General features: G+C 36.3%; 1 protein-coding gene across 2 annotated transcripts in view; it reads right to left on the minus strand.

The window, feature by feature from the left end:
- The window catches only part of Tfap2d (transcription factor AP-2 delta), a 59,192-nt gene that overhangs the window by 27,155 nt on the left and 12,319 nt on the right, over nucleotides 1–19,718 (minus strand). For both annotated transcript variants that reach the window (XM_020153896.2, XM_074081687.1), the window contains 3 exons: nucleotides 16,800–16,965; nucleotides 16,504–16,622; nucleotides 130–271 (listed from right to left, as the gene is read on the minus strand). In XM_020153896.2, the coding sequence (XP_020009485.1) occupies nucleotides 130–271; nucleotides 16,504–16,622; nucleotides 16,800–16,965 (427 nt within the window). The remainder of the gene's footprint in view (nucleotides 1–129; nucleotides 272–16,503; nucleotides 16,623–16,799; nucleotides 16,966–19,718) is intronic.

A 19,718-nucleotide genomic window follows, 5' to 3' on the forward strand; every position in this document is an offset into this window, starting at 1 on the left:
GTTGTATATATTTAGCTGCAGGAGAGTTTTAGTGAACCAGTGTTTTCAAGACTAATTTGCTCATTTTTAAGAAAATGGAAAAACAGAGGATGACTGTCTATAGATACTGCCCCTCCCCGTGCTGCTTACTTGGTCGCTAAGATCATCTTTTTTCTTGCTGTCTGTTCTTTTTGTTCCATATGTTGTCTGGCAAGATGTTCTCCTACTGCTTTGGCTGGAAACTCTGTTTCACATGTGTAGCCAAAATCCCGAGCCAAGTGCAAAGCCTCCCCTGTTGACAGACAACACAAGTCAGTTTCTTATCAATATTCAACCTTGCAGTAGTAATACCTGACAGTTCCTGTGTCTCACTCCCAGACATGGTCACATGGATCACTTTTTCTATGCCTTCTAAATAATCCAAGAGAAAAAACCCCTTTTTAGGGGGATGGAGGATAGACAGTGAGGAAGGATGAAGAGAAACTAAGGAACAGAGAAGGAACTGCCTACTCAGTGCTATGTGGAACATTGAGAAGAAAAAACAGAAACACATCCAGGAGTTTTGATGGTTCTTAGTAGACCAGCTTAACTTCCAAGACTCTACACATGAATTCCCACAGGCAAAAGCTCTATGGACATATCTTTTGCTGTTCAACCAACAACCTATTGTCAATACACCTGAGCTATTCTGTTGACTTCCTTCCTCAAAATATCTGGCAGCGGGTTCACATAACTTTTCAAGGTAGTTAGCACTTTGGAAAGCAAAATAAATCAATCACACCAATTTCATAACATTACATTACTAAAGACAGCACATTGTATTATTATAAGTACTAATACTTTCAAGCTTCCTGAAAGTTTCAATATTTTATAGCACTATGTGCAATGCTTAATTATAATAAAATCATAAATAACTCTTACTTCTCACAAAATATTAAACTCAAGAAGAATTTTAAGAAATGGGATAAAAATATCCTGTCAGGAAAATAAGATTTAGTGAAAGATATCAATCTGGAAAGCAATGGTTAGTTTTTTGAAAGCTCAGTCAAATCTCATCTTACCTGGCAATTTAGCTTGCATAAAACTCAAGCTTTTGGATTGAGGGCATCACTCAGTGGTTAGAGTGCTTGCCTAGCATGTGCAAGGCTTCCAGTTTGACTTCCAGCAGCCTGAACACATATACACATGCCAGACACACATGCGCACACACACACACACATGCACACATGCACACAAACTCTTACCATGTATACATTTAGTATCAACTTTGTTCGAGGCACAATGCTAGGTAGGTGTAATGGGGAGGACAAAGTGGGGCACAAAAACTTCTATCTCTAGAAAGACAATAGTCTAATAATAGCAGTAGCAATGACAACAATAAGAAATGATGTATCCTTGTAATATTTTATAATTTTTGTTGCATTTATGTAAAAAAACTATGCATGAATTAAAAAATAGCATAGAGGAAGAAAAGTGTATATACATAAATATATATGTATAAAGTATATATAAAAACAGGCTAGTTGATGTCACTAAATATTGCTAGTAAAGATGTTGTTCTTCTAGAGCAAATAAATAAGTCTTTCACATTGATTGATTCGTATTTACAAAGAAAATTAATAATTATGACTGGGTGTGATGGCTCTTGCCTGAAATCCCAGTTACTTGGGAGGCAGAATTAGGAGGATCACAGTTCTAGGCCAGCCTGAGCAAAAAGTTAGTGAGACTGTGTCTCAAAGAAAAAGTTAGGCATGGTGGTTCAAACTGTAATCATAACTATGTGGGAGGTAGAGGTATGTGTTTTGCTTATGGGCAAAGCTGGCTTGGGCAAGAGCACAAGACTTTATCTGAAGAATAATTAAAGCAAAAAAGGACTGGGCATTCTTAAGTAGTAGAATGATTGCCTAGAAAGCACAAGGTCCTGAGTTCAGACTACAGTACCACAAAAACCAAAAAAGAAAGTTGTATTTTAGGATAGTACAAGGCTGAGTACATAATCCAAAGAGTAATTTTTCCCTTAAATTACTATTGTCTTTCTTACAACTAAAATATCTAAGAAAAAAAGTAAATCAATTCGTAAAGTTTTTTCCAAACATGTTATTATAAAAACATCCAAGCATAGCATAGTAGAAAGAATTTTACAGTGAGCACCCATATGCTCTTCTTAACATTGTGTTAAACTGCTTTATCACATATCCATTCATCTTTTCATTTTTAACTCTAGTTTGAACTCAGGACCTCCTGCTTGCTAAGCAAGTACTATACCACTTGAGCCATATCCCAGCCCTTTGGCTTTGGTTACTTTTTCACATAGGGTGTTGTGCTTTTAGCCCATGCTAGCCTCCTACCTGTGCCTTGCTCCCTCTCAGCTAGGATTGCAGGAATGTACCCCATACCCGACCTCTTTCCATCATCAGTGCACATTCCGTTTTTCATGCATTTCAGAGAAAACTGTAAATTTCAGTATTTATCAGCATGCTTATTAATAACTGTGGTCAGTAATTAGTCTTCTCTCCCTAACAGCTCATGTCTCAGTTTTTCCTGATATCTACTAAGTAAAAGAAGGAACAAGACTAAGAACTCTTTAATGGTGGTTTGCTTGCCTGATTACTGTATGTGGTGTTGAGGATGAAACCCAAGATCTCATGCTTGCTTCGGCAAGCTCTGTGCTACTGACCCACACCCTAGCCCTGAACCGGTAGAGTCTTTGCTTTTATTTATTTAACCAAAAAGCACATTGAGACAATGAGACGACCTGCTGTACCTAATAGGGAAAGTTTTAGTTAACACACTGATTGAATTTTCATTGTGTACAGATATTAACTGAACATCAAAATGCAGCTCTTGAATTTATGCGTAATGGGTTTCATTTTTATTTGCTACAACAGACACTAATATTGCCCTTGAGTTTTTGATCCATTCATTAAAGTTGTAACTATTTTCTTCATTCCACCAGAGGTCCTGTTCTAGACTTTGCAAGAGTCTAATTTAATACAAAATATTGCAACAAAGTAAACATGTTAGTGTAGATAATGTTTTCTAAATAAATGATACCCCTCCATGCATCTTTTAAATGAGGAATCCAAGGTATTTTCTTAAGATTTTTGTAATCATATGGTAGGTAAAGCTCTTATGAATAAAAGTGCTCTCATTGTAAAAGTGCTTTATAATCAGCAGTTTTATCACCCTCATCAGTCAGACAAAAAAAATATGGATATTTGGCAGAAGAAATGGTATGAAGATTTTTTTAAATGACCTTGCAATGTCATATAGGATGCTCACTTTTACTAGAAAAAAAACAAAGAGAAATTATTTAAGAAATTTCAAATTTGGAGATAAAATTATGAAAGCATGACTGTATCCATCCTCTTATCAAAGGACAAACTTGTGAGTGGGTATTCAGACTCCACCATGTCTTACAACTAACACAATAATGTAACCACAGTCATCTTTGAATGGCAAATCAAATTATGTATACTGGAAGAGCTGCACATGCATTGTTCACACAGAAATAGATATCTAAACAATATTTTTAACAGAGACTCTTATATAAACAACACAAACTGGGAGATAGCAGCATGCCTCTTGAATTTTATGCCAAAACCTGATTCTTGAGGATCTGTCCCATTTTATGAAAAGCTCTCACCGCGTGGTAGTTTCAAAAACAGTTTGAGTGGACAGCTGCTATTTACACTGATAGCAGACCCTTCCTTCCCTCAGTTCTGTTTACTGCTTTCCCTGCTTGCCATGTAACATTGTTATAGAAAGTATAGTAATGCTACATCAAAAGAAGTGGCAAGTGAAGACATTCTGGTGTGTAGTTACAATGTGTCTATCATGCCACAGGAGTTTTGTGTGTGAAAAACTAAGAATGAACAAATAAATAGACCCATGAATTAAAATACACATGATATTCAAAAATATATAAGGTTAAATCCTTTATATATAGCAAGTAGCATTAGAGTCAACAAGTTTAAGAAAAGTAAAAATTTTAGGATCAGAAAAGTATATGAAAAGACTGAGATTTGCTTGACTTGTGAAAATAAAAATCTTTCCTGTCTACGTGGTGGGGACAAAAAAGCTCTTTTTGGTCATAGCTGCATTAACCGGTGGTAGAAAAAGCTTCCCAGGAAGGACAAGACATTTCCCCTCTGTTCCTCATTTCTAGGAATTCTTTTCACTTTATTTCACTTTATTTTATTGTGAAACAAGGCCATCACAAAAAAACAAAACAAAACAAAAAAACAAGCAAAGGAACACACTAACGTTAACAAGTGCCTCCATTTAAACTCATGTCATTTCAAGAACTACACATTTTAGAAGCAGGATTCATTAATGTCTTGGGGAGCTGGGTTAATATCTGGTAAGGAATACGGTAAGTGCAAGGCTTTATTTTGTCTCTGCATGGCAAGTAATTACCCTCTCCACCTCCAAAACAGTGGAAATTGGTGAAGGATATTCAATTTCAATAGTAACAGCAGTGAGTGGTGATATATTAAATAACTCTCTTAAAACCAGGCATAAGAACATGAGAAGAATACAAAAAAGAGAATTTGCTTCCTTGTTTCTGGAAATTCATTTTCCACACTCCAAAGCAAAAAGTAAATATCTAGGGAAAAGCATCAGGAAAAATTTAAGGGACCATTACTGATGCTACTCTGAAAAAGAAAACTAATGATGAGATACTTTCTGAGGAAAAGTTGATTGCACATTGTATTGAGATTCTGGTTTTGCAAAGGACAGATCTAAATGTACTTTAAAACCAAGAAAATAAAAATTTCATACAGTCACTAAGCACTTTTCCTTCCTTTAGAATTATTCTATTTTAGGAAAAAATGTACTTTATATAACTAAAAGTCAGTATTCAACACTGATGTGTACAAAGTGGTACTTCTGCATGGTAATTTATTAGACAATTTTGAGCAACTATTAGTATACAAACATTACAATTTGGTTTCATTTAGGATTGCAATATCCAATGTCATTAAATAAAAGCAAGGATTCATACATTTTAAATTTCAGTCATCTGTCTATGATTTCAATCTAATTTTCATGTAGCAGGAAAGAGCAGATTTGAACCTATGGGGTTATTTGAAGAAGTACCTATTGGCAATTTGAATATAGATTCAAACCTGGATGCTATATTAGATGCACTCTCTTATGATATCAAATAACAGTTAATCTTAGACCTAAAGGGCAAAGATAATATATATGCCTGTTATAAGTTTCTTACTCTTTTCTGAGAGGAATGTAGCCTACAACACTGCCTTCCATATGACCTATGACACAGACGGTGTCTTGAAACCTGGCTGTTTTCTTAGCTTAATGATTTTGTTCAAATGCCAACACTTTATTTTTCAAAGCAAGAGTTTGGTCCCCCATCTAATATTCTGTAACTAACATGGCACCTGATTTGTAATAGGTAATCAGAAACTTCTTGCATTTGTTAAATGAAAATAATTTAAAATATGTTATTGGTTAATTATGATAGTCTTGTGAGAATATAGTACAAAACTAAAGCAAAAGCAGCCTGCTAGGAAAATTAATTATATATCAGAAGCCTATGAAAACAGGATTCTATCGCTATATCTATGTAGTCTTTGAATTAAAAGGACAACATGTTCATAACAGTAAAGTTTCTCAACGCTTGCTTTCTCATAACTTAGGAGTTCACTTAAAACATTAGCCTGAGTTCCACCCATGTCAATTAATCATGGTTTTCATGGTTGAAAACCATGGAGAAGATAAGCCTTATGTAGGGATGGCTTGTACAGCTTTCCCATATATAAGGATTCTGTGACTTACACAAAGGAAGAGCAGTCACTATCAAGTTAATATGAAACCATAAGAGTTCTGTCTAGCTGAATTCTTGCATGATAAGTTATGCCTTATTTAGCTGACATGGTATAAACTCAAGAAGTAAATAAGGGAAATTGCCAGTAGGAGTATGGGTAGCATTGTTAGAGAAACAAAGGCATTAGTCATTGAAAAAGTATGTTTCTATCAGGGTATTTTCGTATAAGGTGAAGCTTGCTTTTCAAGTTAAAAGGGAGCTGATGCCTTACTGATAAAAGGTGTTGGGCCAACTGGGTGGCCATCTGGATGAAGGCAAATTTGGATCTATACCATACATTCAACAACAAAACAAATTCCAGATGGATCAACGATTTAAACATAAAAAACAAAACCACAAAGTAATTGAAAATAACATGGGATAGCGTTTGATAATCTTGAAATAGAAGTCTTTTAAAGTGTTATAATAAAAACTGAAAGCAGCGAAAATGTATGAGAAATAGGATTACATCAACATTAAAAGGTTCAGGATGACAAAGACCTGGCCAAACAAACAAAACCCCATAGCAGCAAACAAATGACAGTTGAAAGGAAGGGGGAGAGGGGTCATCAATTTTCTTAATATAGAATTAGTACTTATATAAATCAATGAGGAAAATACTAAAAGTCACCCGTAAACACAAAGCAAGTGCATATTCAATCTTCTTCATAAAATGGATTTTTTTTTTTTGGTACTGGGGTTTGAACTCAGGACCTACACCTTTAGCCACTCCATCAGCCCTTTCTTGTGAAGGTTTTTTTTTGAGATAGGTTCTTGCAAACTCTTATCCCCAGGCTGGTTTTAAACTGCAATTCTCCTGATCTCTGTCTCCTGAGTAGTTAGTATTACAGGTGTGAGCCACTAGCACCTGGCAAGAGGGAAATTTTTGCAACCCATTAAATTAGAAAAAAAAAATATATATATATATATATATATTGCATCCTATTCACGCTAGAGTGCAGGGAAGTATTGGCTTATCAATTCTTCTTACTCCCATTGCTGATGAAATTATAAATTTATAGCAACTGTTGAGAATAATCGCTGATAGTATATCAAAATTTACAGATGCAAATATCTTTTAATCATGCAACACCATCCTTAAAAATTTATTCAACAGTTTAGTTGCTTGTCTGCATAGATATGTAAGCGTGAGGTTATTCATTGCAGCACAATTTATAATAGTCTGAAACTGAAACCAACTTAGATATTCAGTAGAGGACTCATTAAATAAATTATGATACACTAACTCAGTGTAATGCCATCAGTGTTTAAAAGAGGAACAACTCATAAGCACTAGAATAACAATGAACATTAGGATAAAATGTAAAAAACTAAAGTGGAAAATCATGTAGAATGCTACAATTTTTTTAAATGAAAAATATATATACACATATGTCTTTGGAAGGAAACATAGAAACTAATAACATTCTTTTTTTTTGTAGGACAGGAACTGAATAACTTGAAAAATGAAGTAAAAAAGAAAATATTTCTCTGAATATCCTTCTGTATTTCTTCAGTTTTGTACCATTTTCATGTATTATCTATTTCAGATTACATTAATTAAGGAGTTAAATTACTCTGTGTGCTGGTTGGAGAAAGTTTCAACCCTGAACTCAGATGTTTTCTGTACATTAGACAAGGGCAATTCCAATACTTCAATTGTTATTCAAAATAACTATACCTCAAGAGAAATAATCATAGTCTGTGATATGGTTAGAATGTCTATGGATTTCAATAAATGTAAAGAATGGGAAAAATCAGAACCTGAGTGTTTGAAAAGGACAGATGAATCATAAATTCAGAAAGGTAGAATCAGAGACAAAAGAAAAGAAAGTCCCTTGGAAAGTCATACAAGCTGTGTATGTTTTGTTGTTATTGTTTTTAGTGAGCATCACTGTTTGTCAGTAAGAGTAATGAGCTGGACCACAGGGGGCAAAGGTAAGACCGAGGCAAACAGGCTTGCATACATTTTCTGTAGCCACCATAAACAGAAACAAGAGTTTCAGCCTGTGATCAGAGACAAAGACTATTGGGAGTACCCTGTTTCCTCTGTCTCTGTAAACAAACACCTTTTCTCCCTAAAAATGAATGAAACATAAACTGCAGATCAGGGGAGTAGGAAGTAAATAAGTAATTTAAGAAGATACTCTTAAGATAGTGTTTTTGTCTATAATACCATGTGATACAGTCTCAGATTCATTGAAAACAATTATTGAATCTTGATAAATGTAAGTTCTTAGAAGTTAGATAACAGTAGCTAATTACCAGTTACCAAAGCACAATCTCCTTGATAGAAATTATTCTGTGCCACAAAGAAGAAATCTGTAAATAATAACACAATGTCCTCTGATCTTTAAAAATACTTCCAAGGGAGGCCTTAAAATAAGTGACTAACATAAGTTCTGGTAGAATTAAGTCCTTTAAGGCCAGGTCCACTGGCAGCTCTGAAATGTAAAACTATGTCCAGGAAGTCATAGCCAAGGCCAGATGTGAATGTGCAACAAGGGACCCCAGGGTCCCCTAGGTAATATCTTCTAAGTTATTGCCTGTCTAAAATAAGCACCAATTAGAATGGTTATGACAAAGGGTCAGTTCATACACTTTTCATATCACACATGGGTGTAGAGAAAAGCTGAAAACCTTTGTCTCTAAGGTGAAACTAATGTAGAGGTGCAACGCCTGAGGAAGGCCAGGGATGCAACTATTTTGGAGATGATGATCCTTTTAGACATACAACAGTGCTGTGTCAAGTTTTAAAAAATGCTGTGAGTTTTATCTTTGAATGTCCAAAAAATTCCATTGCTGGTACCTGTGTGAGGGTAATGAGAGTATCAGCTTTGTAAAGAGAGTAAAGCCCATGAGAATGTGACTAATGAGGTATATGCCCTAGAGAGGAGAGAAATTACCACTAATCCAGCACAGAAAGGATTCTAGTATTTTGTTCCTAGTGGTCTCAAGAGGAAAATACCTCTTCCTAATGTAAAAAGCCATGGACTTGTATTTTAAAAAATAATACTATGACATGATGGTGAGAAGGGGATTGTTTAGTGGTGGTGGTGGTGGGGATCTAACAGGTGGGGGGGATGGAGAAAATAGAGGCTGATGGGAGGTGAATCTTATAGAAGTACATTATACATGTATATAAATAGTATAGTGATGCCCACCAAAAATTGCTAAAAACGAGGGAAGAAGAAGGAAGATGGCTAAGAAAGAGAATTTGATCAATCATGCATTTTTATATGCATGCTGTAAATATCACAACCAACCCATTGCATAATAACTTATGCTAATTAGAATTAGATTAAAAAAGAAAACTTGGTCCATATGACTCACCTATAGGAAACTGTTCATTGTGAACTGAATTATTTTTTCCTTATTTTTTGGAAATACAGTTGTATAGGCTTAGGTTTAGAGACAAAGGGACAACACAGCAAGTGGGAAGATTCCTTTCTACTATGTTTGGTTGTCTTGATTGAAATAGAAAGAACAAGAACAGATTTTTAGGAGAATCTTTAATTAATTTGTCACCCTTTTAGAAAACAAGGAATACTATTGGTAATTGTTTCAGAGAGGAAGAACAAAACAACATTTAATATCACTCTATTTTGTGGGATTAAGTGACAGGTTTATCAGGATTTTAGGACTTTGTACTAACAGATCCAAGAAAGGTGGAGAAACTTGACAAGGATGCCTAGGAATGGAGTTGGTGAAAACAGGCGCAAGGATCGATAGTTTTCTTTCTGTCTCTTAGTCCTATTTTAGGTAAGTTCAGAAGCAGCTCAGCAATGTAGTCTTCATGATCCATGCCACAAAAACAAACTGAAATTCAAATGGAAGATACACTGTGGGACTGCACCAGAAGTGAATTCTCCTTGAAGTATCCAAGTATATGATCTTATGCAGAATAATTAGTCTCTCTCTGAGCTTTAGTTTTCTCATTTGAGAATAGTGGTACAAAAATTAATTGAGCAATGACTTTGTACTGTACATCATGGTAAGGGTTTACCAAACATTCTGATTTAGTCCTCACAGCAATCTTATGAGGAAAGCATCATTACTAACACTTCTTTCAGATAAGGACACCGATGCTCAGAAGGTGGTGTGTCTTTCCCTATAGCAAGTGATAGGAGTGAGGTCAAACAAGCTTATTGACCAGAAACCACACTTTTAATTACTGTGCTCTAACACTTTAGACTATTCAATCTTTTCTTGTTTCAGAGCTGAAGTTTCAGAATTTTGAGAAAAGTTCCCTAGTAAGCAGCGCAATTGTTTGGGGGAAGGAAGTTAGGGCACAGGTATTAATCTTTATTAGGTGCCTCTGTGCCACACTAGTGCCAAATGTTTAAATGATATGAATGTAGTTAATCCTTTGTAGGATTAACTAGGGCAGATGTTATGGTAGATATGAACACTAGACCATTAAATTTTAGTCTTCTTTATATACTATTGAGTTGTTGCTGAATAAACATTGCCTAGGTAGAGACTACATTTTCTAGCATATCCCAAGTTCACCCCTGCAATTAAGTATGGACAAGTGATGAATTCTCACAAAATGTAAACAGTCATAACTGGCAGAGTGGAAAAGATGTTGTGTACTTCCAGCGTCATGCCTTTTGTCTCTGACAGCTGAATGAACAGGACTCTTGGAACCATCAAGGAGTGCACAGGTGCAAATGGAAGAGAATTGAGTCCTCTGGCCCTGAATGAGAACGTGACAAAGTGGAAGATCCTTAAATGAGAAATATCACCATCAGATGATGAATGGAATGAAGCTTCCATTGTGTTAAGACAATGAAAATTTGGGGATTAATTACTGTAACTACTAGCATTGCCCTCATTATATACACAGACTTTATTTATAGATATACAGTCATCTATAGATATACAATCTTTATTTATAAATCAGGAATAATGAAGCTCAGTCAGGTTAAGTAAGCAGACCCAAATTGACACTATTTTAAAAGTGATATTATTCTGGGGTTGATGGGAAGAAAGGACTAGAATGAGGGTTAATAGGTTTTGCAAGTAAACTAGTTAGCTCACATGAGGTAAGAATAGGGCAGGGTCTGAAAATTTATATATATACATATATTTTTTTTAATTTAAAGAAATTATTTAGGTTGCTTTATTATTAATGATAACACTTTATAAACAAAACTGAAAACTATAGATGGTGTACCTCTAAAGGACTTCAGTTAGCAGACATCTCAAAGAAATGGCGTAGCCCCACATGAAAAAATTAAGTAGAATGAAATATATATCCCCCAAAAAGTAATTAGAGCATACACACTTTTGGAAATTTATGTTTTTTTGAAGTTGAAAAAGAGAGCAATTTTTAAAAAGGGGTTTAAACTAAAGATGAATGAATGGGGAGCATACACCGCACTTGGAAATAATGCCATTTCTTTTGCTGATGCCCCACACTGTTTAAACAGATACACACATGCATGTGTAAACCACACAGAATTTGGCCTCCTGTCACAACAAACTGCCACCTGAGGTATTTATATTAAACGACTTAAATAAATGGTGCTCGCAGAACCCTGAATGTTGCCTAAGAATGTTACGTGAGCTTTTGCAAAAGCAGCGACACTTTTCCAAGAAAGCATTCGCTCGAACACAGCTTCTTCTGGCAACACTACAATGTTGGCCATTGTGGAAAACAACAGAGAGTGATGGGCAGCAGTGATTAGACCACTGCCTCCTTGCATGTGTTTGAATAACCACCAGCTCCACAAAGTTGTTCAGGAAGGAAGCTGCAGGAGTTACTAGCCCGTAACTCATAAACACATAGCAAGAGTGGTAAGACTAGACCAATATCATTGGCCAAATTCTTTGAGTATTTCCTAGAGAGAGAATATTTCCACTGTAGAAGAATCTGGAATTAACCCAGTATCTTTTCAGGAAGACCAGTACATTGGACTAAGCAGCTCTAAAAGACTAATACCTGATACTATAGATGTTAGAATGGAAAAAGCAGAAGTCAGAGCAATGCAATTTAACAAAGAGAAAATAGTGATACAAGAAGTTGTGCCTAATCATTAGTTATCTGTTTAAACCTCCTTAGATGAAGACATACAGGTAGAAAAGGAATAAGATCTGGTATTGTACTCATGATCTGAATTCAAGTATTTCTTATGCTAGCCTAAATATGTCCATGTTATGTGAATCCAAAAAAATACCCATTCAAGAAACAGGATGGCCAAACCGGTCCTGCCCAGGGAGGACGAGGTGGGGAAAGGTGGTAGGAGAGTCAATAAGGTAGAACAAATGTGTACTACATGTGTATGTAAATGCAAAAATAATACCTACTGAAACTGTTTCATGAATGGGGGACAGGAAATAAAGGAGAGTGGTGGAGGGGGTGAATTCAAGTATAATATAGTTGATACATTGTAAGAACCTTTGTAAATGGCACAATGTAACCCCATCCAGCACAACAATAAAGGAAAAAAATAAGCAGATTAAAACAAGAAAAAAATTACCCATTCAAAATATCTGCCTTACTAAAATGTCTACTTTTCAAGCAATTTTATAAGGTAAAAAGGTCTGCCGGCCTCTCATTCACATTCCGCTGGTTACTAGGTGAAATGATATTTGCAACAAAGATCCTGTGAATTATTAAAATACATTATAAATTAGAATTAAATCACTCTGTTTTAGAAATCCCTAAAACAGTCTCCAAAAATAATGATTTTGGTATGTGATAATGACTATTGCTATGTACAGTAGAACATATTAGTAGAGTGACTCCTTGAAAAGGAATACAGGAAAAATAATTTTTACATAATTTAAAACAAAATTGGAAATTCCAGGCATTATGGAAACCTACGAACGTCATCATGAAACCTGTTACATCAGTTATAGGGTATGTTTTTATAAATGAAATTTTCCTTGGTAATTTGAATTCCCATCATAAAGCATCTTACTTTTCTTTTTACATGATTTTATTAGCATAGAATGGTTGTACAGGGTGAGCATCTTACTTTTCAATGATTGAATTTTTTTATAAAGATTACATCATCTCTGCATTAAGAGCCTGTTAGGACTGTAAAGAATTTTGACCTTGGTGGGATTTTTTTTTTTCAGGTGTTAACCTGTGAGGAATAAAATCAATTGGGTATTTTCTTTCTTGTGGTTCAGTACTGTACCAAACTGTGGGGAATGACTACACACCATAAGGTACTGGACCACATTGATGTCGGAGAAAGTACTACTCTCATCATGACTAGGCTACTCTGTGAGAGTTTGGGGCAACAGTTTTAAGAGGCATTTAAAAGAATCTAAAGTATTAGCTCTTGGTAATTAAAATGCACATATAAATTAATGTAGAAAATTGAGGAGATAGGGGAAATACCAATAAATCATGGTGAAAAAAAATGTTGGTTTCCACAAGACTATAGGCTTAAAAGAAAGTAAATGGACCATTTTAGATGACTAGCAATCTAGTTACAGAATTTCTGGAAAATCAAAAATATTGCCAGCTCTTGCAAAAATGTTTAAGAAGAAAAAAATATTACCCATAGGCATATTCCTTTCAAGGGCCTGTTTACTAAATGGTTAATTTGGTGAAGTTCATACAGCATAAACAGAACAAATTTTAGAATTATATTGACTCAAAAAAAATCTAGGTCCCAAAAATGTTGAATAGAAACATCAGTTCTCTGAGGAGCATGCTAAGTTAGCACTGGGTTCCTTTTCTCCTGTATGCAGACAGCATCACCTGCAAGACTTCAAGAGTCACAGCCTAGTGTAGAGCATGGCGCTGCTGGCTCTCACCAGTAACCCAGCTGAAATGTCAGGATAAAGATGTAAGAGAGAGTCCTCAACAACAGGCTGCTCTTCTTGTCAGCCCAGGGTCATAATGAAGCCTTTTCCAACTTACATAGAATGTCTTTTTCAGAATGTCAAATGGTAGTTTCTTCTCACATCCTAAGATAACTTGTGATTTTAAAAACTGTGGGTTGTGATGTCCTGATTTAATAGTGAGTTGTGATATAAATTTAGTGAGTTTATAATGTTTGAAAGGCACACAAAAAGTATGGAATAGGATATCAGAGAACACTACACATACTAATGAAACTTTTTAAAAAATGTGTATTGAGAGTGGATTTAAGGGTCAGCTATGGGGGATATGCAAAGTATCCCCTTGTCTCAAAACCTCTTTTTCTGAAATTCTATCAAAGTGCCTGGAATTCAACAATGAAAGATTTTTCTCTCTTCTTGATGAAAATTTGGGGGATTTCAAGCACACTCCATTAAGGTAAGATGCACCTGGGAGGAAACAAAAACCTTATATTTTGTTAGCTAAGGCTAATGGTACTATGTGAGCAGAAGACAGAGAATAACACAAGTTAGGCACTTTTGTTATACAAGAGGTATGCTAAAAGAGTTAGATGGCAAGACTCTAGATAGAGGTCATCCTAGACTCTCCCATGTTTGATCTGCATCCTTCTTCCTGAAACTACAGATGGGAAATTCCCACACCAGCTAACTCTTGCCTACCATAAAAATTAATAAGAATTGTGAACATACACTTAACAGTCCTTCATTTGCACTAGTCAGTAATTTCACAGACAATTGGAGAGACAGGTCTTTCTTGGGCTTCATGAGAATTTATAATAAATCTATCGTGGGTAGTGAAAAGGAATCCAAGGAACATCCATGACACTTAAACATCTTTATACATCAGAGCCATCTGGAGAATCTGAAAATTACGTGCTTGGGCCCAATCCCTAGACTGAATTTCAGTTGTTTAGGGATGGAGTTCAGGCACTTTTTAATAGACCTTCTCAGCTGATTCTCCTATGCACTGGGTTTGAGAATCACTCAAGTCCTACGATCTACATGATTCTTGAATGTCCTCTATTATGTCTTGATCAAGTGTTTTGCTCTATTTTTTATTTTATTTTTTGGTAGTACTGGGGTTTGAACTCAGGGCCTCACACTTACTAGGTGGATGCTCTGCCACTTGAACCATGTCCCCAGCCCTTTTTGCTTTAAGTTGTTTTTAAAATAGGGTCTCCTGTTTTGGCTGTGGGTCTGGCCTCAGGTCATGATGCTCCTACCTGTGGCCACCCAAATAGCTAGAGTCAGAATTGTGTGCCGCTACACCTTGCTGATTTGTTGAGGTGGAGTCCTCACCAACTTCTCGCCTGACTCCCCTGACCCCGATCTCTACATCCTAAGTAGCTGGGATTACAGGGATGAGCCTCTGCCCTGGCCTTGTTCTTTTAAAAAAAACAACAACTATTATTTTAACATTTTTAGTTCAGAATCAACCATTAGTCTTTTTAGTCTTTTGTTTTTTTCTTACTTTGCCATCCTCCCATCCTGTATGGGTGAATAAAAAGTCAAATCCCTTTGTCAGCCTCCATCATCAACAAGCACAGGCAAACAGAACTCAAGATCCAGGACAAAGTGCAGGGTAAGTACCTTGTGTCCATAATGCTTGGGGGTCACAGTATTTCCTATTTTGGAGTTTTTCAGATTTGGGTATATTTACACAGATCCTTACCAGTTGAGCATCCTTACCATGAAAATCCAAAATTCAAAATTTTGAGTGCCGTGTTGAAACTCAAAAAGCTTAACATTTTGGAACAACACTTTATTTTTCTTTCTTTGAAACAGGATCTCACAATGTAGCCCAGGCTGGCCTGGATCTCACTATTTAGTCTACACTGGCCTCTGATTTGCAATCCTTTTGCCTGAGCCTCTCAAGTGCTGGAAATAGAGGAGCGTGCTGTCTTTCCTGGCTATGAACAAGTAATTCTTCATGTTACCTGGTAAATGCTACGCATTGATAATATAAGCAATATAAGATGTTGCATTTGTGTTTCACTTACACACCACTCCCTATAGGGCCGTAAAAACAAGTAACTGACATAAGAAAAGTATCACAGGTGTGTTTAGGTTAGGCTTAGCAAAAAAGTCTCTGTCATTCATATGTAAAACAATAGCATTCTGGATTATAGAAGAACTTTCCTTTAACATTGAAAAACTCACCCAAAAAGTTTTTTTTAAGTATCCAGTAATGCCTCTCTTCAGAAAAAGAGTGTATGAGAATGTGTAAAGTTTAGCTTTTACAGAACAAAAGAAAATATATAAATTGGGAAAAAGAACTTCTGCAAATATATTTCCATCTCTCTCTATATATATTGCTTGCTAAGTTTAGTCTCTCTCTGACTCAGCTTATCCCCCTCACAAAGTCATGACTTTTACCATGCTTTAAGAATGTATACTTGTATTTAAAAAAAATGTGCTTTCGGGATCAGTATCATGCATAGACGCCTGTGAACTCCTCATAAAGAATTATTTTTCCTATGAATTTTTCCTATGAATCATATTGCACTGAATTATAATGCATTAAGCCAGATTTGTCTTAAACTCTAAAATAATAATAAAAATGACAACAGCACAGCTAATTTTTTACTGCTATTATTTAGCTATTTGGAGAAGTAGCTATGTCTTTTATTGTCTTCTTCCCTGTTATCGCCAAGATTAGTAAAGTAATTGATATTTCATGAATTAGTTAAGTCTTATGTGAAGCCAAATTTAATCATCATTATTATCAAGATTAATTAGAAAACTGATTGCTACTTATACTATAAACAAAGTGAAACAACAATCTATCAAGTGTGTCAAAGAATTATGAACCTTCATCATGACTTTGCAGAGTTGAAAGGTCCTACCTTCAACTAAAGAAGTGAGGAGCGTAACGTTAGCTGCTTTCCGTCTTCCTGCTGGCAAATTTAAGCCAAGTCTATCCAGTTTCTCTCTCAGGCAGCGGCCCCCATTCTTGGATTTTGCTCTGTCCAAAAACAAATAGAAACTAGGTTTTGAAAGTTCACATTCTGAAGTAAATTATCAGAACACTTTACCACATGGGGAATACCACATTGGATGGAATTCGTGAAAACTGACGATTGAGGGTGTGATGTCCATTCAGCTCATACACATAGAGTTCCAGAAAACAGCTTCACCTTACCTTCTCAAAATGCCTCCCAGAAGTGAAGCATTGAGGCACTCAGGTGGTGAGAGGCGCCTCTTTACCTCAGCAATGGTCACCTTGTATTTGGAAGTGGAGCTAAGGAGGGACAAACGGCCAGGAACAGAGCAAAACAAGTCTGTGGGGTTGACCACACAGGTGCCACCTTAGGAAGAAAAAGTATGTAACGTGTTAGTGAAAGTGAGAGAGGTAACCTATGATAAGAAGATAATGTCAAGGGATCACCAGAGATTTGGGACACATGACAAGAATTGCACTTACACATCATCTCATTAGCCACTTTGAAGATGTACTTCCAACTACTCATCAGGATTATGTCTTTACAGTATCATACAGAAGATGGTTGTGAGAGTACAAATGTGATTTAAAAAAATTGGAATCTTACAGAACATAACCTGGTTCACCAGTGTTAAAGTTTATATCATCACATCAGCAAACACTTTAATTTACTAAAAACTCTAACTTCCAAGAGTTAACCCACAAAAGGTGCGTGATATTTATTCACAGTTGTATCTGTCTGTGCACACACACACACACACACACACACACACACAGAGGATGAATGGAAATTTTTGCATGACTTGTCTTTTCAAAGATGTTTGAAATTTGTTATCTCCTTTCTCAACCAACTATAGGCACCACAGTCACTCAATCCTAGGTACCATTAAAAAGTCATCTGCCCATTGCCAGAAGTCCAACCTATGCAGGTGACAGCAGGTCAAGTGTTTTTACCATATGTCAACTTTCAGTCAGCACACGAAGGTAAACACAGCACAAGATTAAATGTTAGTTGGCAATGATCTCATTGTTGTGGTTATTGTCATTATTACTATTAAGTGCAAAGCAATGATAACTATTAATATGAAATTTTCCAAAGTAGGTTTGCCATGCTGGTTTCCTGGAATAGAAGCTTTCTGTCTCCAACCTCTAGAAATCCCCTGAAGATTAACTCTCCTTCAGAAAAAACACAGACAGCCACCACTAACTAAAGTAGACTTGACCTAGTGGTGTGAAGAAAGTCTCCCAGCTGCCCAAACTCTTATTCACTGAAGTTCCTGAGTCAATATGCTTATGTGCTCCAGGATAATTTGAACATGGAATGCAAGAATGCCTCTTCAAATATTAGTTTTTTAAGGTCCAGTGGCAAATTAAAAGTCAAAGCTATCTTTTCTGAGCACATATCTTCATTCTTTAATTATGAGCAATGTTAAGACTCTTCTCCAGTAAAAGGTGAAGTTCAATGAGGGAAAAGGGATGGGAGAGAGAAAGTAAGAAAAATGGGCCAAAGAGTGTTGACCAAAATCCTTTGACAAATGCATGGCCTCAGTGGGCAGCAATGGCATTCTAGGAAGGAGCTTGTGAAAAGTGTGGACTCTCAGATCCAATCCCAAAACTTCTGAGTCAGAATCTGCATTTTACCAAGACACCCAGGTGGTACAATGGCCATTAAAACTTAAGGAGCACTGGACCAGTGGACTCACCACTAGCCTCCCAGCGAGTTCCTGCCATCTTTTACTAAACAGCCCAGATGAATTGCTACATCACTGGAGTCTCGGGCAGCCAGTTTCAGGTGTGTACCCTAGGCATGTCACCTAGACCTGGGAGGACATTTAAAAAGGTAAATGGTGTGGTGGCTCAAGCCTGAAATTCTACCTACTAGGGAGAGAGATCAGGAAGATAGAGGCCTAAGGCCAACCCAGGCAAAAAAGTTCCTAAGACCCCATCTCAACCAACTGTTGAATGTGGTCCCATGCACCTGTCATCCCAGTTACATTGTGAAGCTAAATAGGAGAATCACAGTCCAGACCAACACAAGCATGAAGAGAGACCCTATCTCAAAAATAACCCCACAAAAATGCTGGCAAAGTAGCTCAAGTGGTACAGTGGCTACCTAGCAAGCACAGGCCCTGAACTCAATCTCTCTACTGCCAAATAAAATAAACTGCAAATGTATTCCTGAGGTGGGAGGAAGAGAAGTTAGCATTGTCTCACTTTTAAAATATTGCTACCCATGTAATTTTTGGAATTACTTTTGTTAGTTTTAGTCATTCGTGTTTCTCCTAAAAGTACTAAAGAACAAGGTCTTTCTCTTGAAGCATCTGAGCCTGTTGATATCCCTCAATGCCTCCCCAAACAAGAGATGTCAGAATGTCAGGGCAGACTCTCCAGGCTGGAAGTCAGGCCTTGTATACTTGCATCCAATCCCCAAGAAAGTCCAGGGAACCTGCCCTAAATTTGCAGTTGAAGAGGTCATAATCTCAAATACCAAATAAAATCTTTTTCTTGGAGTCAGACTTGTAACCAACCCTTAGAAAACTGCAAACTACCTTCTTCAGTAGCTGGAAACACAGATTCTCTTGTATTCCCCCACTTTGCATTCTTAGAGAGTTTTAAACCAATAATGATGATGATGACTTATGATGATGATAAGGAGGAGGAGAAGGAAGAGGAGGGAGGAGGAGGAGGAAGAGGAGGATTTTCCCAGATTCCTGGGCCCTCTTGGCTACCACTCACTTATTAACACTCTTACTTTGTATTTGTAGATGCAAAATGCATTTTAAAAAGAAACTAAAGTGACTTCTCAGAAGTTGATATGAACTGGTAAGCAAGGTAGGTATCAATAAGTCTAGGTTTTAGGATCATACTGTGAAAATCATGAGCATGATTTCTTTAGGATTTAGGGTAATCTGAAGAACAAGATCTAAACAAGAACAAATGTCAATGCCAAAATTCACATAGCCCAGTCCTGAAAAGGGGCCTCTATCCACAGCCACAACAAATTATAAGCAAATTTATACTTTTACATGTCTTGCACATTAGCGAACACATAATTGAAGAAAAATAGAATCTTATCTAATAGGTCCCAAGTTTATTATCAGTGAGAGAAGAAAGCGTTTT

The sequence above is a fragment of the Castor canadensis genome, chromosome 8, assembly GCF_047511655.1.
Source record: "Castor canadensis chromosome 8, mCasCan1.hap1v2, whole genome shotgun sequence".
In the NCBI taxonomy this organism is placed as follows: Eukaryota; Metazoa; Chordata; class Mammalia; order Rodentia; family Castoridae; genus Castor; species Castor canadensis.